Raw genomic sequence first — 25,030 nt, forward strand, 5'->3', positions numbered from 1 at the left:
AAAATGAAGCAATTATGATCAAAAATTCGTTGGAGGCAATTGAATAAATATCTCCCGCGAGAATATCATCCTTGCGCGATTCGCACCAATCACGTGGCACTGAGGTAAGCTAAATTAGGAAACTCGCGCATATATATATATGTATTACTAATTAAATAAAAAAAAAAAAAATCTTCTCCTTTCCTCGTTAGTATATAAAAGCGTGCCCGCCGGTGTCTGCTCTGTTTCATTCTTCCTCGCCAAGCAAAGCAGAAACTTTCGCAGAACAGACAGAGCAAGAAAGCGCGCGCACTCTCTCCATCTCTTTCTCTCTCTAAAAACTTCTCTCAAAACCCTGCAAAATACTCAAGATTCGCGAAACCATGGATTGGGTCCGTGGCGAAGAGATTGGCCACGGCGGCTTCGCCACCATCCACCTCGCCACGCCCGCCGAAACCTGCTCCTCCGGCCGCCCTCCGGTGATGGCCGTCAAGTCCTGCGACGCGGCCCTGTCTTCCTCCCTCAGGCACGAGAGGCGGGTCCTGAGCGAACTCGGCGACTGCCCGCGGATCGTCCGCTGCTTCGGCCACTCGCTCACTTCTGAGCGCAGTGGCGAGGAACTCTACAACGTCCTCCTCGAGTACGCCGCCGGCGGCAGCCTCGCCGACAGCCTGAAGTCCAGAGGGAAGCCCCTCTCGGAGCCGGAGATCAGACGCCACGCGAGGTCGATCCTGGAGGGCCTGGAGTTCGTCCACTCCAAAGGGTTCGTCCACTGCGACGTCAAGCTCCAGAACATCCTCGTATTCCCCGGCAGTGGCGAAGAAGTCAAGATCGCCGATTTCGGCCTATCGAAGAGAGCGGGTGAGCGGTTGTTGAAGGGCGGGAAACAGGGCGGAGTCGAGTGGCGGGGGACGCCCATGTACATGGCACCGGAGTCCGTGAACCGCAACGAATATGAGCCGGCCTCGGACATCTGGGCGCTCGGTTGCGCGGTGGTGGAGATGGCGACGGGGAGGCCGGCGTGGGGGTCGCGGGCCGTGTCGAACGCGTACGCCCTTATGATCAGAATCGGGGTCGGAGACGAAATCCCGGAGATTCCAGAGGGATTGTCGGAGCAGGGGAAGGACTTCTTGATGAAGTGCTTCGCAAAGAACCCGAAGAAGAGGTGGACCGCCTGTATGCTCTTGAATCACCCTTCCTTGCCCTCGACCGCGGCATCAACGACGAGGAGTTTGTAAGAGATTGCGGAGTCGAATTCCCAGATGCCTCTCCGAGGTGCCACTTCGATTTCCAATCCTGGGTTTCGATGCAATGTTCAAGATCGAGTTGGGAATCAGGCTCACCTTCGCCCTCCTCGGAGATGGATTCTGATCCGTCAGTCGTTGGAGAGCTCTCGTCGGATTCTTCATCGGTGATCCATCGGATTGGCCAGTTGGCGAGCCCCGAGAGGCCTAATTGGATAGATTCGGAGGGTTGGGTAACCGTTCGATGATCGGAATTCGTGCCAATTCCGAAAGCAGAGTCAGCTGGGCTTAGAACAGAGCAGAGTTCTTGGATGATTATTTTTGGTTCACTCCGACGGCTCTGGTTCAAGTGATTCGTTTTCTGTTTCTACGACTGTGAATATTGATTCGGTTACTGCAGACAAGAGATGTACAGACAGATTTTTTCGGGATGCAATGAAAAGAAAAATCAGATCTTTTATGCGGCTGGAATTTTAGTTGTGCAAAGTTTGACTGAATGCTCTGCACTTTTTTAGTGGATTGGCGACTCATGTGGAGTGCTGAAAATTGAAGCATATTATAAAGCGACTAATTGAGTTTTAAATATTTTAATTTGACCAACATAATTCTAAACCGTTTAAGGAATTTTTGGTATAGTTCTATATAATAGTTGGCCCAATCTTAAATTTTTTAGCGAAGGTAGATTTAATTGAGTACGTTAAAGAGTTTAGATTTAAGCTTTCTCTTGGTAAGCTTCTTATGAGAATGTACTTAGTATCTATTATGGATCTCATTGTCAATACCGTTTCCCGTGGAAATGGCCATTATAGTTTATCTAAAAGGGGCAACTAGAGCAAAGCGACCTCGAGTTTGCCATGATGGTTGCTACAATACATAGCATACATAGCAACAATGTGGAACTTCGTGTTAAAATAAGATGGTGAAGAAATTAATATGGATTAGAGAAGCATGCTTAGGAGGCGATTGTTAAAGTGGTAGTGAGAAAAGTGTTGGAGAATTCCAACTTGATAAATTCAATGTGATATGGAGCAGCTTGTATATTTTAATCAGTTCATTAGCTTAAGATTTAAATTACAATAATTTCAACTGGATATCGCGGATGGGTTCATATTTGAACTCTCTTTTGGCGATCTCCTTCAACTGAGGACCATGCAATAACATCTCTTACTTTCTACTGCATACATATGTCAAGATTCACTAAAGTTTTATTTATAAAAAAAAAAAATAGGCACATGGAAGTTTCGATTCAACCAGCGCCAACTACACCTTGTTCCCCATACCTACTAGGACAAACTTGATTTGCAAATCAATTTCATGTGGTGCGCCTTGATAGATACAAATATAAGTCTAAGGCTACACATTAAGATGGTCGTGCGCAATCTCATCATTAGTATCTTTCCGAAGGATGGACACTAGCAAAGTCAGAAACAGGACCATCACAGAAGTCCTTATCAAATCTCATTCATCTCACGAATGGATCCGTATAGTCATTTCGTTTTATCTTTCGAGTGCATAATTATTTCTGACGTGGTGAATGAGCTAAATTAGTTAGGAAGAGTCGTACAAGATTCGAAAACCTAAAACGACAATCTTTATCGTTAACATGGGCGCCCCTTCAGGTCAACTACTTTTTTTGAGGAACGAGACATCTTTTCATTCTGTCGCGAACCCCAGATTTTATTTATTTATTTCGAACGGAACTAGTGCCGCGGACTCAAAATCGGTGCTGCTAGTAGGCCAAAATGAAACGAACCGGTCAATTTCCCAAAGAGCACCACCGAACGTGCAGCCGTCGATACGGACATGGCCACCAACCGGATGCGACCAGCTGCAAATGCATTGCATGCAGCCGTGCGATTCGGCGCAGGACGTGCAATCCGGATTCGTCCCTTCTCGATTTCGCGTGACGAGGTGGCGTGAATCTTTTCGCCCGCGGTGCTCTGCTCTGCTTTCCATTGGTCGCGGGAGTTCGACTACTGTCGGGGGTCGCGACCAGAGATCGCGTGGTTTGCGAAGGGTCTGTTTCTTTCGCTTCTCTTCTGATCTTTCTCTGTGTCAGTGGGTTTTGATGACGGGGACGAGGGCGATGATGATGCAGGGGCCCCCCCCTCTGCTCTGGCCGTCGGTGTCGCTTTTGGCCTTTCGGTTCTACGTAAAAATGGTGAAAAAAAGGGAAAGAAAAGGAGATTCTCCATTCGTTGACCCAATTTCTCTGTTCACCAACCGGTGCCTGCCGCCGAAGGATATGCTTTCGTTGTTCCTTTTGAGTTCCTTCGTTCTAATTTAGATTAAATTGGGTGATCTATACTGCTTGTATTGATTCCACTGGTACGGATCAACTCCATCCAGTTGACCCACATGAACACTCGTTTTCGGCTTTTCCTAGGACCGGGAGCCTTGAACATAGGAGGAATTTGTTGACATGCCACGTGGTCATTTTCATTTGGACAAGAAATTGAAATTAAGGGCAGTTCAAGTTTATATATCATGTTCAAACAAAAATTAGATTGAGTTTTTTTAGGTCATCCCATTTCGATGTGAAGGACAACAAAAATACCAAATTTAGTTTTGTATTGGTTTTACCAAATGTTTAGGTCAAGTTGAAACAAACCAAACCAATGAGCTCATTATTTTTATGATATTATCTGTATCCCCTTGCTCTTTAGAATACGGATAATATTTTTCCAGGAAATGGTTCTTTTTCTCTCCAGATTTAATAATAACAGGCCAAAGGGGAGAGCCAATGAATTAAACATCAAATTTTCTTTTTTATTTTCTAAATAAAATATTCAAGTCAAAAGCATGCTAATATGTGAAATTGGTTCGAGTTAGAAACTTTATTGGGTTTATTTTCTTTTTATTTAGTGAAAATGTTTTTACAAATCCAGAAATATTGGGGGTGGTTGCTCGGCTTTCAATTAATTAATTCTATTGAACCGAGCCATGAGGATTCCTCGCTAGCCGACACCAACCATTAGAAAAATGGATTAAGCCATTCTTTTCCCCATGTTATTTAGTTGAATAATTTATCCAACCAATAATTAGAATGTAGTTCAGATGTGACAGATAATAGTGGTGAGAATGGTTTGTCAACAATATAATAATAATGTGTGTGTGAATGCACTAACCAACCCCCCCCCCCCAACTGACCGTGCCTTTTATCCAGAAGATCACATTTAAATATATAAAATAAAGTAATCGATTGGAAAATAAGGAAAATGAAATCGGTCAACAGTTTCATCACGTTTTCATCACGTTTTCATCAATCGCTCGAGCAAGCTGTTCTAATCCTTTTGAGTTTGGCGTCTTTGGCATTTTCCACGAGCATATGCTCTGAATTGTCTTTTTTATTTTCCAAGAAGGGGAAATATTCATGTTTTGACTTGACATATTCATCTCTGTCGGTTGAAATTGACGCTTAGGAAAACGAGAATAATTCCAAGGAATTGGTTGAGCACCTCTCTGTGTCTCTTCTGATTGGTTGAGGAAGGTACATCAGCCATTTATTCCCTCCTAAGATAAAGAAGTTTCATCAAACTCACTGGTCACTCACTATTCCTACTTTTTTGGGACAAGAGCATCGGAATGTTCAGATGCACATGCCCATTCTATATAGAATGTAAATTAAAAAAAAAGGGACAAAAGATGCAAATTAATATATCTTAGTTTGGAGCATCAATTGAAGATCGTAATTCATTTTAAAAAAGAGTTCCGTATTCTACGTGAGTACAATTTCTATCAAACCAAATGTTAAATCTCGTGATGTTTGGTATGATCAATGATGTACTCCCGACGTTGAAACTTCGTGTTGCAGATTTATAGTTGACATGTAGCAAAACCAACTTGACTCATGGCAAAATTTTAACAGGATAAGAGTTTAAGGGGTGAGGCCCGTGCGCACCGGAGTTTTTCACTGGCCGTAATTTTAAGAACCCGGATATGACATCTTGGATCTAACTTTCACGTGCCGAATAAAAGTCTACTTCTTTTACATAACCGCGATTAGGTGAATTTCTATCCGGGACTAATTGACGCGGGCGACTCGGTTAGGTCACAGTGACATTGGATCATGGTCACCGCAAGGGAAAATGAGAAGGGTCAACGAAGAGCAACACATGTCTCGTGCCGGTGGGTGTGAACAGAGCGGACGGTCAACACAAGGAAGAGAAATGTCAATACCAAACGTAGAGGGCCCAACCAGCGGCGGCAATTCTTAGGGATTTAGCAGCCTGGTGTATTTCTTTTCCTGCTGATGTTTATTGATTTGTTGCAAGGGTAAAGCCATTCTAGAACTTTGGAATGATTGGAACCTCTTGAAAGTCAGAACTCGTTACGCTCGGAACCGGCTCGGAACCGGCTCGAAACTGAAATGGCCAGTTCAAGGTCCGTTTCCGGTCGGAGTGGTGTGAGTTTGGCTCTCGTGTACCAAGCATAGAATCACTTTGATTTTACTCCAACTTGCATCCGGTTTGGCTTAAAATAAAACTGAATATTCTGGGCTGCGAGTGTCGCATGTTATTACCCAAAGAGGGTTGTTGGTGCTGGTCAATTTTACCAAGCAAGAGGTCATACATACACTATAATTCCTTGTCAGTTAAATGGCTCAAATCAACCTTCTACTAAAGGGAACATCTTCCAATCCTCTCAATCGCAACTTATTATTCCTTTCGTGATTTTTCTAAATGGTTGCTCATGGGGCACTCTCGAAGTACACTTTATTTGGAATGATTCTATTTTCAAGACACTAATATTAGAAAATTTAACCCAAAATCTTAAACTATTAAAGAGAGGAAGGCTACATGAACATAAATAGGATATAAGATTTATTGTCAAGCAATGTGAGATTATATTCAATAGATTGTACATAAGATGAGAATAATTAGTAGTTAGAACCTTAAAATTTCCTTAATTGTACAAAATTCATTTTTGTTCTTTAAATTAAGATATAAAACTTGCATCCTCGCAAGATCTGCGTCCTTCTTTAGCTGTCGATAGTCATAGAAAACTCACTTCTCCTTAAACTTCCCCTTGGGATAAAGAAATGAAAAAAAGAAATTCAATCTTGCTAATATGCAAAGTGTTAATTAATCCAGGGTACTGAGCCAATAAGTCAGTTAATTGACACCATGAAAAGCACAAGTCAACCCAATAAGTACTCTTGTGAGTTCCACTATCTCACTTCATATGCCACTGATTGCTACTATACAACCCTACCCAACGATAGTCAACAAGTCCATCCCCACCCCCCGTCCCTCAAAATAGCCTCCTAAGTTCCTAAGAGTTATTATACCATTGAAGTTTTACATTTTAGAGTTCAGACAAAATAATTTAAAGACATACTTAGGTCAAAAAAAGCCAGCTTCATCACGTACTAGGTTGCAATATGCATGTTGCGATAGTGATGCGAAGGCGGGCCAGTTAAATTAGACCGTGGGTTTACGCAGGCCTTCAATTTTTTTCATTCTTTTCCTCCCCTTGTCCATCTAACCCTTAGGGGCCCCCCCAGATCTTCTCAAATCACACAAGTATAGTGTCAAGTGGAGGGACAAAATGACAAATCATGTGTATTTATCTGGATTGATATTTTTGTGCGACAAAGTATCATGAAACACGATCGGTTTTTTATTTTATTTTTAGATTTCTTTATTTATATGATAATTTAATTTAATAAATGTGATAGTGCAAAGTGGGATGGGCGGGGTGCGGAGTAAGTCACTGAATTTGAGGCGCACTCGTGCTGCTACGGGTCATGTCCCCAGTAGAGGGTTGCCAACTTGAGAAACGTGATTCTTAGGTCACTTCCATCGATACAAAAGTTGGCAGTCACGTTTCTTGCTCAGTGAATTCTGGTTTTATGTTTCGTGCGTGCAATGAATAGAGCTGATAGTATATCATCCAAGTATTTTCTTAAACTGTAATTGATCCGATCTGGTACATGTTATGAATTTATGTGATAATTGCTTAATCTTGATAAGATTGGGTTCACTAGAAATTGAGATGTTCAATAAAATGCTTTACTTACATAAAACTTGAGGTGCATTACTAAGTAAATCTACTCAAGCACCCAATAAGAATTTATAGTAAAATCCATCCGGTGTATCGATATAAAAGTTATCATTGACAAGTTGATGAGTAATATTAGAGATACTAAGATTAATATACAAAATTGGTAAACTATAGATTGTAAGGAAAATTCCTTACGGATAAAGAAATGAGCCAACTCATATAAATAAACATAGGCAATTTGCCACACCCAAAAAAAAAAACAGTAAAATTCGCCTCGTTAACAAAAAAGAAAATACCATATTCATGCATTGAAAACGTGTTTGTATTCGAATGGTACTTAATATTTTTATGGATTTTGCTAATAAGTAATTTTCCCATATTAATAGAGTTATTATAGGCGGGAGCTCTTTTTCAAGACACGTGCAATTAAATTTGACGATTCAATTCGCTGCTCAACTAAATTTGATCGCTCACTAATTAACATTTAAGATAAAGCAATTATAAGCGAAAAAAAAATCCTTACAGGCAAGTGAATAAATATCTCCCGCGAGAATATAATCCTTTCGCGATGCGCACCAATCACGTGGCACTGAGGTTCGCTAAATTAGGAAACTCGTCTGTATATATATTTATATATAAGTAGTATTAATAATAAAATAAAAAAATAAAAAAATAAAAAAAAGATCCTCTACTTTCCTCGTTAGGATATAAACGCGTGCCTGCCGGTGTCTCCTCTGTTTCATTCCTCCTCCCCAAGCAAAGCAAGAACCCACGCAGAACAGAGACAGACAGAGCAAAAGATCCCGTCCACTCTCTCTCTAAAAACTTCTCTCTAAACCCTGAAAATCCTCAAGATTCGCGAAGCCATGGATTGGGTCCGTGGCAAAGAGATTGGCCACGGCGGCTTCGCCACCATCCACCTCGCCACGCCCGCCGAAACCTGCCCCTCCGGCCTCCCTCCGTTGATGGCCGTCAAGTCCTGCGACGCGGCCCTGTCTTCCTCCCTCAGGCACGAGAGGCGGGTCCTGAGCGAACTCGGCGACTGCCCGCGGATCGTCCGCTGCTTCGGCCACTCGCTCACTTCTGAGCGCAGCGGCGAGGAGCTCTACAACGTCCTCCTCGAGTACGCCGCCGGCGGCAGCCTCGCCGACAGCATGAAGTCGAGGGGGAAGCTCCTCTCGGAGCCCGAGATCAGACGCCACACGAGGTCGATCCTGGAGGGCCTGGAGTTCGTCCACTCCAAAGGGTTCGTCCACTGCGACGTCAAGCTCCAGAACATCCTCGTTTTCCCCAGCGGCGGCGAAGAAGTCAAGATCGCCGATTTCGGCCTCGCGAAGAGAGCGGGCGAGCGGTTGTCGAAGGGCGGGAAACAGGGCGGGGTCGAGTGGCGGGGGACGCCCATGTACATGGCGCCTGAGTCGGTGAAGCGCAACGAGTACGAGCCGCCCGCGGACGTCTGGGCGCTCGGGTGCGCGGTGGTGGAGATGGCGACGGGGAGGCCGCCATGGGGGTCGCGGGCCGAGTCGAACGCGTACGCCCTTATGATCAGAATCGGAGTCGGAGACGAAATCCCGGAGATCCCCGAGGGGTTGTCGGAGCAGGGGAAGGACTTCTTGATGAAGTGCTTCGCAAAGAACCCGAAGAAGAGGTGGACAGCCCGTATGCTCTTGAAGCACCCCTTCCTCGCCGTCGACTGCCTCAACAGCGACGAGGAGGTCGTAAGAGACTGCGGAGTGGTCGAATTCGCGGATTCCTCTCCGAGGTGCCACTTCGATTTCCAAGACTGGGTCTCGACGCAATGTTCAAGAACGAGTTGGGAATCCGGCTCAGTTTCTCCCTCCTCGGAGATGGATTCTGATCCGTTATTCGCTACAGAGCACGCCGCGTTGGAGATCTCGTCGGATTCTTCATGGGCAATGGATCGGATTGGCCAGTTGGCGAGCCACGAGAGGCCCAATTGGGAACATTCCGAGGGTTGGCTGACCGTGAGATGATCGGAATCGTTGAAAGCAGAGTCAAGCTTAGCTAGAACAGAGCACAGACATAGCAGAGAGTCTAGGATGATGTTTTTTTTGGGGGTTCTGATTCAATCGATTCATTTTTTTTCTTTTTTCTTTTCGGCGACTGTGAATATCGATTCGGTCATTACAGAGGAGAGAGATGTAGAGAGAGACAGAGAGAGAGAGATGCTTTCTTTAATGCAATGAAAAAGGAAATAAAATCACATCTTTTTTGCGGCCGCAATTCAGTTGTGCAAGTTGGGCAGAATAATGCTCTGTAACTTTTGTGTTGATTGGCGTCTGGGTCATGTGGGATTTGCTGTTTTGCTTCGGAAACAGTTCATCGATTGCAGTGATGCAGTCGAGACTTTATGAAGGCGACTTCGTTCTTAATTTATCGACAAATCCTTGACAGAAATAATGATGATTTGCCCAATTAAGAATAACTCACTAATGGAATTTTTAATTACGCGTTCATCTATGTTCAAAACCAAAAAGGAAACAAATGAGAGTTGTGCTTCCGCCCTTGCATTATTTATCGTCTTGAAAAGGAAATATCGCCCTTCTATTGACTTAGCAATTCCATTCAGAGAACCCTCGGCATTTCATTTCCATAATGACAAGTCATAGATGAACGTACAATTAGTGCTGGAAAAAGTCAAATTTTGAAACTCTAATATGAAGTGGAGCAGTTAATATATCACAATTGGTAATAACCAGTTATTTAATACTTTTAAGTGAAGGCAAACTTATAGAAGAGTTTGGTTTCGAGGGCTGTGTCTACAGGTAACAACCTATCAAGTTTCCACTATACATTTCACGATCGACGCAGTTTCAAGTGAAAATTGCCATCATGATTGATCTTAAGAGATAGCTACAACAAAGTGGTCTGGAGCTTGCCATGATGATTGTTGCAATGCGTAGCAACAATGTGGACCTTCATGTTAAGATATGTTGGCGTGGAGGAAACAAGGTTTAGAGGAGCATGCCTAGGAGAAGATTGATAATGAGCTCACTAGAAGAGTGTTGGAGGAATGCCATTGAAATCTGGTATAGCATGGAGCAATTATATATTTTAATTGACTCAATAACTTGAGTTTTTGAAGGGAAATGCGATCTCCCCTAGTGAAGCACCGTGTAGTAGCATCTCTTCCCTTATATCACAAAGATAATTGAAGATTCACTGAAGTTTTGTTTATCGGTATAGGTTCAATTGAGAAATAGATGTATGAACTACACCTTATTTCCCTTAACCATTAGAATGAAGTAGATTTGGGAATCAATTCCATACAATACGCATCATTTCAAAGAATGTACACTAACAAACAAAGTCGGAACATGACATTCGTCGAGGTCCTTGTCAATCTCCTTCATCTCACCAATAAAAATCCCTGCTTTTCCTTATATTTTTCGAGTGCATATAATTATCTTTTTTTGACGTCATGAATGAGCTAACCAGTTTTAAAGAGACGTACCGCTGTCAAATACAAAAACCTAAGACGACAATCTCGACTTGGTCTTTTCCGAGTTCTACGTGACGGAGGAAAGGTATCCCCTTTGACGTCTCTCCGTTGAAACGAAAATTTAATCCAGTAACGGTCAATCTTTTTTTTTGTATATTTTTATTTCATTTTATGTTTCAATATGCGTGGGGAAGCAAGAAGAAATGGTGGGATTCGACTTGACATGCGGCACGTAGAAGCCCACGCGATTTTTATAGTCAACGATCTTGAGAAATTTCGGTTGATTTAGGTTTCAGCAATAGTCAAAAGTTATCGCGTTTTCTCAAAACAAAAACTACCTCGACATCACGCGTTAGCGAATCTTTTCAATGACCATTTGCGATACTTGACATTTCGAAACTTCGGTTGATTTAAGTTCCAGCAATAGTCAAAAGTTATCGCGTTTTCTCAAAAACTACCTCGATATCACGCGTTAGCAAGTTTTTTCAATGACCATTTGCGGTACTTGACATTTCGATTTTTCCAGAAACATTTGCAATTCATAGTTTAAAAAGCCCAGGTAATATTTTTACTTTGGTTATCACAGCACTTTTCAGGTGGACTACCTTTCGAGGAATGAGACACTTTTTTATTCGTCGCGAACCCGAGATTTTTTATTTTATTTTATTAAAAAATGATGGGGTGGACTCGAGATCGGTTGTTATAATATATTGGGCAAACGAACGAACCGGTCAATTTCTAAAAGGCAACGAGATTGAGATACCACCGCCGAACGTGCAGCCAGTCGATATAGGGACGGCCACCAGAGCAAGGTCCGAACGTACGGACACCGATTCCTGCTTCGGAGCGGTGGCCCACCCGCCGGAGGAGTTATTGAGTGCAGCTGCGCCATTTTGCCGGCCGTCGCGGGCCGAGATCGGTTGGCTCCGCCGTGGAGGGTGGTGGCGCCCACTTCCGGCCGTCATCGAGCTGGCGTTCGTCGATGTTGCCAAGTGGGTCCCGCGTTCCGCGAGGATCTTTTTCTCCTTCGGATCTTCTTGTCAGCGACGGTCGACGGTGACTTTCGATGATGGAGGGATGTTGATGCATCGCCTGCCCTGTGGCCGTCGGTTTTTTTTTTTTTTTTTTTTTTTTTGGCTAAATGGCAAAAAAGGAAAAAAGGGGCTGCTCGAGGCTGGACCGAGGCGGCGGAGCCACTTCGGTTTGACGGTGACATCGCCAAGTTGCGGGGAAGAAAAAGATTCTCTATTCGTCAATCTCTTGGCGTCCTGAAACTCTGTCCCGACTCGATTGACATCAAAGGAGTGCATGCTTCAGTTGGGTCTTTGAATCGGTGTACATCTTCCTTTGAATTTGTAATACGTGCGATCGAGGCTTTGAACATGTGAAGATATTGCTCATTTGCGCACACCGATGTGACATCTTTATCAACACTCATTGAAATTATTGTATCGGAACAACCCGTGTTGAAAGATCAAAAAACCATCTTGAAATTTGCTTGATTGAACCCAATGATATCATTTGCATAGTCATGAATTGATTGTTTAAGACCACATCATTATTATTCATTTTCCAGATCATTCTTTTGGTTGGCATTACTAGCTTCAACTTGATTGAAATTAGCTATGGAGAGAATCAATTGGAAAATTTCTAGTCGAAGGTTTTGATTGCATGAGTTACAAATTTGACGATTACATTGGTGCGAATTGTGTTTGTTCAAATACCAAATTGAACCATTTACACTGATTGATTACCCTAACCAATGTCGTAGATTGAACGGCTGAAATGTGGAAGTATGAAAAAAGGCTTGTCTATTTTGAGTTCAATACGGTGCGAATGTGGAATACATGTAAAATAATTGTCTCGTATCACTTACCTTGAGAATTTTCTAAGCTTGCATCTCCGATAAAAATCAAGCTTGTGAGCAAAAACAACGGTAATATTTTTTAGTCTTTTTCATATTCTTATATTTTTATAATATTCCTATTACTATCACTCTTAATATTTTTATCAGGTTTTTATCACAAATGCATTGCCAAACAAATGAGAAATATATATAGTGAAAATACATAAGTGGGGCAGAGTCGGGAGACAGGATTGAACCGCCCCGTACCCGCCTAATGACCCGGGATTTTTCTCTTGGAATTACGCTCTCTTTGGGGCGTTGCCTTGAGAAAAGGGATGTATTGCAAATGCCGTATGCCTTGTGCCCATCCCCATCGGCGACTCAACAAGCTTCTTCACAATTTGGGTCATAAAATGGGGCGTATTTCGGTTCATCTTTAGGTTGGAGCTGCACCAACAATGAATCTGGCGAATAATATGTTCAGGGAAATTAGAATTCGTTCGGATGAAGCCTTCGAACATGCTGTAAAATTTCATCTGAGTTCATCCATGCTCACTACGAATCAACTTGGGCTCTTTTAACTCCTGGGCTAAAGTGAACGGCATTTGACTTGTCTGCTTCCTCCATATTATTGGTTTTCATGGGCCTGTAGGCCCTATTGGCGTTTCAAAATTGGAGGCTTCTACATGGGCCTGTAGGCCGTATTGGCGTTTCAAAATTGGAGGCTTCTACTCCGTTGACTAAGCCTATATGTTTGGGTGACCATGCATGCAAGGTGCTGTTCAGTTTACTTGTTTCTTTTGGTAAGGATACTTCCTCGGATTTCTGACATGCGCGTCAATCTTTTAGGATGTCAGGTCCATTGTTGAAAGGAACGACAAATATGCCATCTCGTTTTGTTTCTGAGATGAACCTTGCGTTGTGTTATGCTAGCCTATAGCATGTTACACGTTGTCCATTCTTATTGTCGGTTTTTCCAGGACAAAAAACAATGATGTTGGAAGTACTCCGGTTGTTATTCCTTCGCCATTAACTGCTGATTGCTCTGGTCAAAATGAGTTCTCAGAGAGTTAAAACTACGCCAGCGGGAAAATACTTGCCTGCGACATTGAATGACTTTGGTCCGGAACAGTGTGACAGTCTTGCTGCCATTTCTGATGTAGCAAACTAGTTTTTGATGTTGGTATGCTTACTTAATGATATTCCTGTCCTTTTGAAAAATAACGAGGAAATCGCGGGTTCATTAAGAGGAAAGGAAAACAATTTTTGATGAATTTTTCTTCACTAGTGTTAAGAGTAATTAAATATTAAATCACACATTCATCTATCAACTTAAATTTTTAAAGTAGTTACAATGATCTCACCAAATCTTATTTGGTATCAAAATTAGAAGTTTAGAATTTGAATCTTTCCAGATTTTATTTGCCTTTTCAATTAAATTTTCATACTTAGTACTAGGCAAAAAACCAGGCTCAAGAAGTTGCTGCACGCACCATTAGGTCTCCGACATCGTCACTTGTAAGTGATTTTTCGAAGTCATTTCTTGGCTGTTTCCCATCAAAACCACTAGAAGTCTAGAAGTAGGTTGCCCATTGTTCGACGAGTCCAAAATAGCAACCAATGTTGCCGGAAGGGAACTCACACGCCCTTATGCGCCATTGAGGTTCTCTGTGAGTGAGATCCATGCATTGCGTGCCTTAGCACATGATCCACCGCATTTGCTGAGCAAGTGATGTCATCCTCCATGTTAGCTTATCACTATTACTATTGACCAATGTTGACTAGACTGGTTTGACCTGTTTTCGATTGGTTCTTCATGTTTTCAAGCAAGTTCAACCCATTTTCAACCGGTTTTCGGTGTTTTTAGACTGGTTCAACTTGTCTCTCGTATGTTATCAGAGTAGAAGGTTCCGAGTTTAAATCCTTCCAGTTTCCTATTTGCCTCCTCAATTATATATTTCTACGCTTTAAGCTTAAGTTAAAGTTCAGTCTACGTGTAACAGGGAGTGTTAGAGTAATTAAAAATTAAATCAAACTTTTATTTATCAGTTTAAACTTTTAGAATAATTAGTATTGGTCCCATCAAATCTCACAATTGGTCTATCACTCAACATGTATGAAGTTTTATCTTTTTGTATGTAGTAGTTTCATGCCTAGATCATTGTTAGTTGGTGTGCTTTGTCTTTGGCAAAACTAGATTAGATATTAAAAAAGATCTCCAAGCATGGATTCACGACTTCACCACCCAGGTATGCCATAACCACCTCCTTCATCTTGAAAAGCCGCTGACGCCATCCTGCCTCAACTCCAGCCCATATCGTGTCATGGCCTTCTTTTATTCTTCACTGATCCCTTATCTTTGCCTCACACATCTCTCTACGTTGTTCTTCTCCATTATGCCCTCATTTGTCCCATTTGCCTTGTTGTCATCGTCAAGAGGGTGAGGAGGCAACGAGACAAGCCCATACCTTCATCTATCAGCTTAAGCTTATAAGACAGTTGGGAGTGCTCTCACCAAATCTTCTATGGCATCATAAAAGTCTTGAGATCGAATCTTTCCAAGCCCCATTTGCTTTCTTAATTAAATTTTCATGCTTAGTACTAGGCAAAAGACCATACTTATCACCAATAGGCTCGGGAAGTTGTCACATGCACCACCACGTCATGGGTCCTTTGACCCCGTCGCTTATAAGCGATTTTTTGAATTTATTACTTGGTTGTTTCTCATAAAAACCACTAGAAATAGGTTGCCCATTGTTCGACGAGTCCAAAACAGCAACAAATGTTGTTGAAATAAGGTCCTTTGCAAGTGAGATCCACGCACCATGTGCCTTGCACGTGATTCATCGCGCCCGCCGAGCAAGTGATGTCATCCATCACGTCATCAACTCATTAGCTTATCATTGTGACACATCCATCACGTCATAGATTCGTTAGCTTATCACTGTGACTATTGACCGATGTTGACCAAACTGGTTTTGACTATTTTCAAATCGGTTCGGTTTGTTTCTGACAAGTTCTTGGTGTTTTTACATTGGTTCGACTCATTTCTCACGTGTTACTAGATCATGAGGTCTCGAGTTCAAATTTTTTCAAGCCTTTATTTGCCTCCCCAATTATATATTTTCATACTTAATGTTTATGTTTGAAGTCCATCTTACGCGTAAGGAGGAATGTTAGAGTAATTAAATGTAAAATCACCAATTTATTTTTTAGCTTAAACTTTTAGAATAGTTGCCAGTGGTTCTACCAATTCTCACAATTGGTTTGTCATTCAACATGTATAAAGTTCTCTTTTTATATGTAGTAGTTTCATGCCTGAATCGTTATGAATTAATGTGCTTTGTCATTGGCAAAACTAGATTAGACATTAAAAAAGATCTCCAAGCATGGATTCATGACTTCATTGCCTAGGTTTGCCACAACCACCTCCACCATCTTGAAAAGTTGTTGACACCATCCTGCCTCTGCTCAAGCCCATATTGTGTCACGGCCTTCCGTTGTCCCTCGCCGGTCCCTCTTCTCTACTTCGCACCTCTCTCCACATTGTACTTCTCCATTACACCCTCATTTGTCCTGTTTGCCTTGTTGTCATCTCTGTCAAGAGGGTGAGGTGGCGACGAGGCAAGTCCTCGATTTGGGGCTTCGATCATGCTTGAACCTCACATTTCAACTCGTTTGTGCTCAATCTTTACCCTCGGGTCCACCTCAGCTTGTTAGTGCTGGAGGTCGATTGGGGATGAGGTTGGGGTTGGGCGTGACAAAGCTGGAAGCATCGAGTCTAAGGCAATTCTAGTAGAGAGGTCTACTAAGAAGAGCAAATTTGACGTCTCCATGTGAAGAGTCGACGGAGCGTGATCAAGGTCTCTCACAAATTCTAGAACTGCAGGAATGGAAATGAAGAACAAGAAGTCGAAGAAGAAGACGAGAGTAATAATGGGAAAAGAGTGAGACCATGGCCCAGAATTCTAAAACCTCCTAATTTTATTTTTTTCTCAGATTTTACATATACTATTTGAATCTATTCCACCCCTTAAGTGGGATTTTTTTATCCAGACTATATTAAGTTTTGTCTGGAATTTGCGGTACACCAAAATACTGGATGTGATAATTCTATCTGAAGTTTTATTCGGACCAAATGTAACCTAAAGGTTACTTGGTAGATGAGTTACCATTTGACTTTTGTGATTCTACCATTTAAGAGCAAAGCAACTATTAACCATAGAGATTTCAATTCCATTCATCAATAAATTCATTGCACTTTCGATTAACAAAATACAATTAATGACAGGAACCGTGCATTAATACTCTATATCTGTGACATCTCAAGTCTCATGTCTATTGGAAGAAACAACCATGTCCCCAATTTGATAAGGGTGAGGAGTGGTTACTTGGGTGAGAGGGTTCAACTCTGCTGGTTTCACATGAGTTAAGCTCCAAAAAGGAATACTCAAAGTTTTCTCATAAAATGGTCATTGTTTAGGAGTAAATATTATCAAGAAAAGTGTAAAAAAAGTCATAAACATTTTGTATTTGTACCAATTTAGTCTTAAACACTTTTAGTGCTAATTTAATCATAAACCTTTTGATTTGGTGTCAATTCAATCTTTCCGATTAATTTTGGCCGGATTTTGCTAATTGGACACCGATTGGCTAATGTGGCATGGTTGATGTTGATGTGGACGACTTTTAATAATATTTAATAATTTTTTGAATTTTTTATTTTATTTTTATTTTTTCTTCTCATCTTCCTTCCTCTAGTTGGTCATTAGACCTCGGCGACTGGCTAGAGGCGACGGCCGTTGAGCCTCATGGCCATTGGCGAGGCTTGAGCTCTTGCTAAAGGTCGCGAGGTTGTGCCTATGAGGGCTTGATCCCTCACTAGTGGCTAGGCGAGGCTCGATCTCGCTGGATTTGGTGAGGTTGAGGCCTCACCCATGGTTGATGAGGGCAAGCCTCCCCGGCCAAAGTGCAAGGCCACCCTCATAGCTTGGGTGGCCTCGAGCTAGTCTCGCCAATGGTTGGGCGAGGCTTGACCTGACCCTTGCCAGATCCAACAAGGGCAAGCCTTGTTTTCCAGCGTGAGCAGCCCTTATAGCCTCTGGCAATGGCTCGAGCCTTGTCGAGTGTTGACTTTGGTCTGGTTGCCAAGGTCTGACGACCGGCTAGAGGAAGAGGGAGGAGAAGGAAAAAAAAGAAAATCAAAAGGAAAAATAAATAAAATAAAAAATAGAAATAATAAAATATTATTAAAAGTTATCCATGTTAGGGCTAATCGTGCCATATTAGCTAATCAGTGCCCACTCAGCAAAATCAGATCAAAATTAGCTAGAAAGGACTGACATAGAATCAAATAAAAATATTTATGACCAAATTGACATCAAGTGAAAATGGTTAGGATTAAAATAACACTAATAAAAGGTTAATAATTAAATTGACACAAATACAAAAGGTTTAAGATTTTTTGACACTTTTCCCATATATTATCTTATAGCCTCTTATATCCAATACGGTGATTAAGATGTCGTAAACTCTCCTACTTAAAAGAGAAAATATTAGGTGCAGCTCTGACTCCAGTGTGGCATTGTCAGAGTCCATTCACTAGGCAACACATGTCGCCCGGCAGCCACACTAGAGTCAGAGCTCATTCCTTTTCTTTTTAAAAAGAAGTGCTGCAAAACTGGAGAAACCGGGTTCTCTCTCCTCTTGTAGGGGAGTGGTCTTGTCTTATCCCACTGTTCGGTCAATAAATTGACGGAACTCCCTCTGTAAGGAAATATTTGGTGGAGCCCACACCAAATATTTCCTTCACACAATTTCTCCTCTCTTTCCCACGAAAAATTTGAATGCCATAAGGAAACTCTCTCTCCCTCTCTCCATTGAGAAATTGTTCCAGTGCGGCACCATTGCCACTCTGCTCTTTGCTTTTCCTCCAACGGATGATGGAGGCCGTCGTTTGATGAACCACGCTGCCTTGAATCTCTGGCTTTTGTACTCGGCAGGTGCGGGTGGTGAGTGTGGTCTCGGCTATTTCAAGCTCGGTGGCGAGCTCGTCTAGATCCTCGGTGGAAAGGGTGTACAAAGTGGTGCTGAAGGCACCATTGCTGCTTTGCTCTTTGCTCTTCCTCCGACTGATGACAGAGGCCACTGTCCAACTGATGGATTTATGAGATGGGCTTAAGGCTCGTCCGCCCATGTTGGGCCTAAAAGCCCAACCCACGGGAATAAGGCCCGTGAATGGGGGAAGGTATAAAAGGGAGGAGAGAGAGAGAGAAGACACCTGTTGGAAAAATAGACGTACGTACGCTTTTCTCCCGTGCGCGTTCTCTCTCTCCAAAAGACAAAAAGAACAGTAAGGCAAACGGCACTGTTTTCCCTTCAATTGACATCATCAGATCAAAATTTCTTCCTTGATCTTCAGCATTGGTATCTAATCTGTGGCTAACAAGGTACGCTCGAATCCGTGGTGTGCTTTACGATCGATGATACGTGCTTTCCCGGCTTCGTCTTCCACATTGATTTAGGGGTTCGATTAAGTATCGAATCCGGTTTTTCGGGGATCAGTCATTCCCAACATTGGTATCAGAGCCCTAGTTCACGTTTTTCAAGACCGGTTTGACCGATCCGACCGGTCCGACGACCGACGACCGTTGACCACCGACGACCGTTGACCACCATTGACCGTTGACTTTGACCATTGACCCGAAAAAAAAAAAAGAAAAAAAAAAAAAAAAAGGAATTTGTTTCTTTTTTTTTTGGTCATGCCTATGTGGGTTATAAGTAATCCATTTTTTAATTCTGCATTTGTTGCATGAATTATGGAAAATTATGTATTTTCCCTTTTGTACATTATGGATTATAAGTAATTCATTTTTAGTTCTGCATTTGTTGCAGGAACTATGATACGTTATGTAAGAATACCTGCAATCCCGAGAACGGACGAGAGAATTGCAAGACTTAAAAGGCCGATGACAGAGTTAGCTGATTATCGGTGGCATGACGGTGATTTAGTATCACATGTGGTCAAGGTCAATCAGATGATACAAGAAATCATCTGTAATGGTTATCTTATGCCAGATTTTGAGAAGGTGCCGGCTTTAATGAATACTCTTCCACCTGAATGGTAAGCAGTGTTAGATCGGCTATGGGAGGTCAACGTGGTCCCGGGTTATAGGAGGCTGGTGGAAGCTTTTGTAAGAGAGCACTATAGGATTGAGTTAACCAAAACTTCAACCCTTAAGTTGAGCGCCACATGGCGCAGAGTGAATGCGCCTTGGTGGCGACATGAATGCTCTCCAAAAGTTTTTCCATGGTTGGCAAATGTGCCTTCAGTTTTCTCAGATGTTTTGACTGATAGATTAGAAGGGACATTCCCTATTTATTTCTTTGATTAATTATGTAATGCTTACTACCTGATTGTTGTTGATGTAGCAACCGATATGTTAGTTATATCATGTGAAAGCATTGTTATTTTATTAGATGTTAAGATTTTATTTGCTTTCTGCTATTGCTGGTTGCTGTGGGTAATTAGTGTGGGTAATAATAGAAGTTTTTGTAACTTCATAGAATTTATTTGCATAAGACAATTATATTAATAATAATTTTGAGTTAGGATTTTTGGAGGATGATTGGAAACATAGTGACCTTTTGATTCTGAAGCCTTACTTGAAATTATTCATTAATATGATGGGTCTATGCAAATAGGGATGCATAAATGATAGGCATTAATTATTCGTGCATATAAGTACGATGTGTTCGAGATCGATGTTTTCAAAGCAACTAAGAACGTAATTGCCGATGTAAACGGCAGCAATTGTGAAATATTGAATATGAAGATTTAATATGTGCTGAAAAAGCAAGAAGCACTAGAAGCTCTTGACCATGTTATGGAAGATCTTATAAATGATGTGCGCCACTTTGAGCTAGCTGAGGACCGATTAACAGCATTTGAGTAGAAAATAGATATTTGCAATGCTGGTTCTAGCTCAGAAAGGGCTTTGTGCTCTAAGCGCAAGTGTATTGATTCGTTCAATATGTGGGAATGCAAAGGATCAAGTCCTTATTGCAAGAAATCAAGAGTTAACCAACACAAGAGAGGAAAATGTCCTCAAGTAAAGAAAATGTCAAGGGTGAGATGTTACAACTGTGACAAGAAGGGTCACTATGCTCGCGACTGTCGTGAGCCAAAGTAGCTAAACACCTCTTGCACATTTGAGAACTTTGCTTATGTGTCGAGTTCTGCATCATTGGCTTAATCCAATCCTTTGTGGACTGTAGATTCAGGAACGACAGACCATATAGCGAAGGATAGAGGATCCTTCGTGGAATTCCGACGAGTATCAAATGGAACTAAGTGGATCTATGTGGGAAACAACTCCAGAGCTGAAGTTAAAGGGATTGGCACCTGCCAATTGAACATGCGTGGTGGACGCAACTTGTTCCTACATGATGCTCTATATGCTCCGGAGATTCGTCGAAATTTTGTGTCTGTTTTGGCGTTGGTTAAGCTTGGTTTTAGTATGAACTTCCATAATAGATGTGTAGATTTGTATTTGGATACAAACTACTATGATTTTGGTCACTTTCTGGATGGTTTTATTGTACTAAATGTTGACTGTGATGATGTCAATATGGTATTCCCTTGTTTCACGTCTTCTACTTTATATGATAATGATGTGAATACGGTGGCATGCTAGACTTGGTCATATGGGCCAACAACATATGAAAAGACTAGCCAAAGAGGGCTTGTTGGGCAATATTGAAAAAGTCTATTTGCTCATATGTAAGCATTGCCTAGAAGGGAAAACGACAAGGAAACCATTTGGAAAAGGTAAAAGAGCTGAATTTCCTCTGCATTTAATCCATTCTAACGTCTGTGGTTCAATGAACGTGAGAGGAAGGCATGGGGCTGTTTGTTTCATCACTTTTATAGATGATTCTACTTGATTCGGATATGTCTATTTGATTTCTCATAAATCTGAAGCATAAGTTGTTTCAAAAAGTTTATGAACCTGGTAGAGAATCAATTAGATAAGAAAATAAAAGTATTAAGATCCGATCGAGGTAAAAAATATTTATCTGATGAGTTCAGAAAATTATGTGATGAAAAAGGAATAAAAAGACAGTTGTCTATTCCATATACTCCTCAACGAAATGGTGTTGCGGAGAGAAGAAATAGAACCCTACTGGAAATGGTTAGGTCCATGATGGCGCATGCTAACTTACTTATCACTTTTTTGGAGTGATGCGTTGTTAACTGTTGCCTGCATACTTAACCGGGTGCCTTCTAAATCAGTTAGTTCCACTCCATATGAGTTATGGACAGGTAGAAAACCGGACTTAGGTTTTCTTAAGTCATGGGATTGTGCTGCCTATAATGAATCATCTCACAAATTTGGGAAATATGGTCCCAAATGAAAGAAGAGTATTTTCATGAGATACTCCGAACACTCGAAAGGGTATGTGTTCGTAGGTGAGCAGGAAAGTGGGAGTATAACTGAATTTGAATCACGGGATGTCACATTCTTAGTGGATGAATTTCTTAAGAAGGGCGAAATAAGGGAATATTACTCCCTATTTGAGACCTTGGATCAGGATAATGATGTTAGTGGAGTTCATCCAAGTGAGAGTAATATGAGAAGTGATGAATTGAATTCAACTCATTCTCAATTGCAATCACATGATGAGACGACATCATCATTACCTAATTCAAGTGGGAGCATAATGGGGAATGATGTGCTAGTGTACAATCTCCCATACGGTGAACAAGTCGCCAAAGTATTCCCCGTCGATGTTTTGACATTGAAAGGGAAACTTTTATTGTTGCTCCATAAGATGAGGATGAGCCAAGAAATATTAATGAGGCTCTTAAATGCCCTAGTAAGGAAAAATGGATTTATGCAATGAAAGAGGAGATGGAGTCAATGAAGTCAAACCAAGTCTGGGAACTGGTTGATCTTCCAAAAGGGACGCAAAGCTATTGGGAACAAGTGGGTTCTCAAAATAAAGCAAAAGGCTGATGGCTCGATAGAAAGGCATAAGGCTCGCATTGTGGCGAAGAGGTATAATCAACAGGAATGAATTGATTATTAAGATACATTTTCCCCTGTAGTAAGATTTACCTAGATTCGCATTATTCTGGCAATAATGGTTAGTATGGATCTTGAGTTACATCATATGGATGTAAAGACTGCTTTCCTCAATGGAGAATTAGATGAAGAAATATATATGGAACAACCTGCTGGTTTCATAGTGAAAGGCCAAGAAGAAAAGGTATGTCGACTTTGGGGGTCGATATATGGCCTTAAGCGATCGTCAAGACAATGGTATATACGTTTTCATAATGCCATAATGGCATATGACTTTACAATGATAGACAAATGATCATTGTGTATATATCAAAAGATCCAATGATCAATTTGTGATCATATCATTATATGTTGATGATATACTGATTGCTGGAAGCAATATGGAGTTTGTTAATACTGTGAAGAATTGGTTATCTTCCAACTTTGATATAAAAGACATGGATGATGTTGCATACATTCTTGGAGTTAAGATTTCAAGATTGCGAACCCATAGACACTCTTATTGCAAAATGTGAAGGATTGAGCCATAAACTGTGTCCAAGGACTCCACAAGAGAATGAACAAACGAAACATGTTCCTTATGCTAGTGCTGTTAGAAGCTTGATGTACGCTATGATGTGTACAAGACCTGACATATGTTATGAAGTTGGAATGGTGAGTAGATACCAATCCAATCAAGGTCAAGCACGTTGGAAAGCCGTTAAATGAATACTAAGGTATCTAAAGGGGACTGCTGATTATACGTTGAGTTATTATGGAAAGGATCTGCAACTCAAAGACTATTTCGACATCGATTGGAGAGGAGATTTAAATGAAAGAAAATCTACCTCTAGATTTGTTTTCTTACCGAATAATGGCACCATATGTTGGAGCAGTAAGAAACAAAAGTGTATAGCCTTGTCCACGATGGAAAATGAGTTCGTGGCATTATTAGCAGCAATAAAAGAAGATGTTTGGCTTAAGAGGTTATTGGATCATTTAGGTGTTATTTGAAGTGCTGCAGATTCATTGTTGGTTAACTGTGATAGCCAAGCAGTAAAAGCGTACACCAAAGATCCAAAATATCATGGCAAGACCAAACACATAGATACCAAGTATACTTTTGTCAAGGATATGATTGCACGAAAATATGTGAACTTAGAGTACATACTACGCATAGAATGGTAGCAGATCTTATGACAAAGCCAATACCTAGAGATGTGTTTTGTGGCCATATGAAATCTCTAGGATTGCGTAGAGGATGATGTACTGAGTATTGTAATTTCCCTAAGAGTTCACATTTGATGAATTTGTGTTTTCATCATTAATGCCTACGAATCTTAGTTTGATCTTTATGCATCTTACTGCTCAGTGCATTACTTTAAGTTAGGAAAGTATGTCGGACAGATATAAGATTAGCCCACTCACACGGGTAATCGCCTCATTTCTTGTGTGATAAATAGAGATGAGATTGTTTTTAAGCTTATTATCTAGGTGATAATCGAGAGCTCAAGCTTAAAACACGTATGTCGCCTTAACTGAGTGTTAAGATGAGGACATAATTCTTACGATGTCCGAAAGTAAAATACCCCACATATTTTACTTTATCTATCTAAGATGCCAGATGTGAGTTCTGATGAATTTTGTAAATGAGTAGATACGTGAACTCAAGTTAGACATTGGGTATGTCTGAACTATCATATGTACGGTATTGAAAGGTGTAGACATACGCTCCATGGGAAAGGAGTTAATACCGTAATACGTATTTCATACTACGTATGCATGAGACGACCAATAAGAGTGACAAAAGTTTGATCTTAACTTTTTATGTCGTGTGAGACTCTTGAGGAAAAGAGTTCCTCAATTTTTAGTCCCCTCATGACTCTTACTTATCCTCAAGATTTCTATTTAGTGTTTGCTATCTTAGGATGTTGCCAATGGTCATGAGTTTGATTCGATCTAATGGGGCATTTCTAGAAAAGCAAGCTGAACTGAAATTGAGAGTTTGAAGGAAAGAGGAAGATCGAATTTGGAGAATCACATTGTAGTTTTGTATTCACGGTTAACCAATTATGACTGTCTTTGTGATAATCATAATTGTGAATACAATATATATATATATATATATATATATATATATATATATATATATCATTGTTTAAAAGAGATCAAGAGAGATATAAATGTGATCGATCGATCTAGGGAACTGCATACTAAATCTACTCAGGATGTGATGCCCATTATGAGCTGCTATATATTCCAAACATATGTATAGCAACGAGCTCTCAAAGTATGCTGGTCGCACGGATTATTCACCGGTATGAATGTTGAAGAGAGGAAAAGAGGATTCTATTCGGCCCATTGTGTTAAGTGAGAGTCTATGATGGATTTTTCTCTGATGGGGCTGAGTAGGGCCTGTCCACCC

The 25,030-nt window shown here is 41.2% G+C and overlaps 1 protein-coding gene and 1 non-coding gene across 2 annotated transcripts; both read left to right on the forward strand.

Moving 5' to 3' along the window:
• Window positions 1–222: 222 nt before the first annotated feature.
• On the forward strand, window positions 223–1,743 carry LOC104418564. The gene has a single exon (XR_005546461.1). It is a non-coding gene; the product is annotated as a mitogen-activated protein kinase kinase kinase 18 (transcript).
• Window positions 1,744–7,986: 6,243 nt separating this feature from the next.
• On the forward strand, window positions 7,987–9,450 carry LOC104418565 (mitogen-activated protein kinase kinase kinase 18). Its single transcript, XM_010029944.3, has one exon. The coding sequence runs from the start codon at window positions 8,096–8,098 to the stop codon at window positions 9,221–9,223; it is 1,128 nt and encodes a 375-aa protein (XP_010028246.2). The 5' UTR covers window positions 7,987–8,095; the 3' UTR covers window positions 9,224–9,450.
• Window positions 9,451–25,030: the final 15,580 nt, after the last annotated feature.

This window comes from Eucalyptus grandis, chromosome 9 (assembly GCF_016545825.1).
Source record: "Eucalyptus grandis isolate ANBG69807.140 chromosome 9, ASM1654582v1, whole genome shotgun sequence".
NCBI classification, from domain to species: domain Eukaryota; kingdom Viridiplantae; phylum Streptophyta; class Magnoliopsida; order Myrtales; family Myrtaceae; genus Eucalyptus; species Eucalyptus grandis.

Excerpts from the sequence above, each read along its gene's own strand:
- LOC104418565 (XM_010029944.3), top strand. The coding sequence starts at position 8,096 with ATGGATTGGGTCCGTGGCAAAGAGATTGGCCACGGCGGCTTCGCCACC.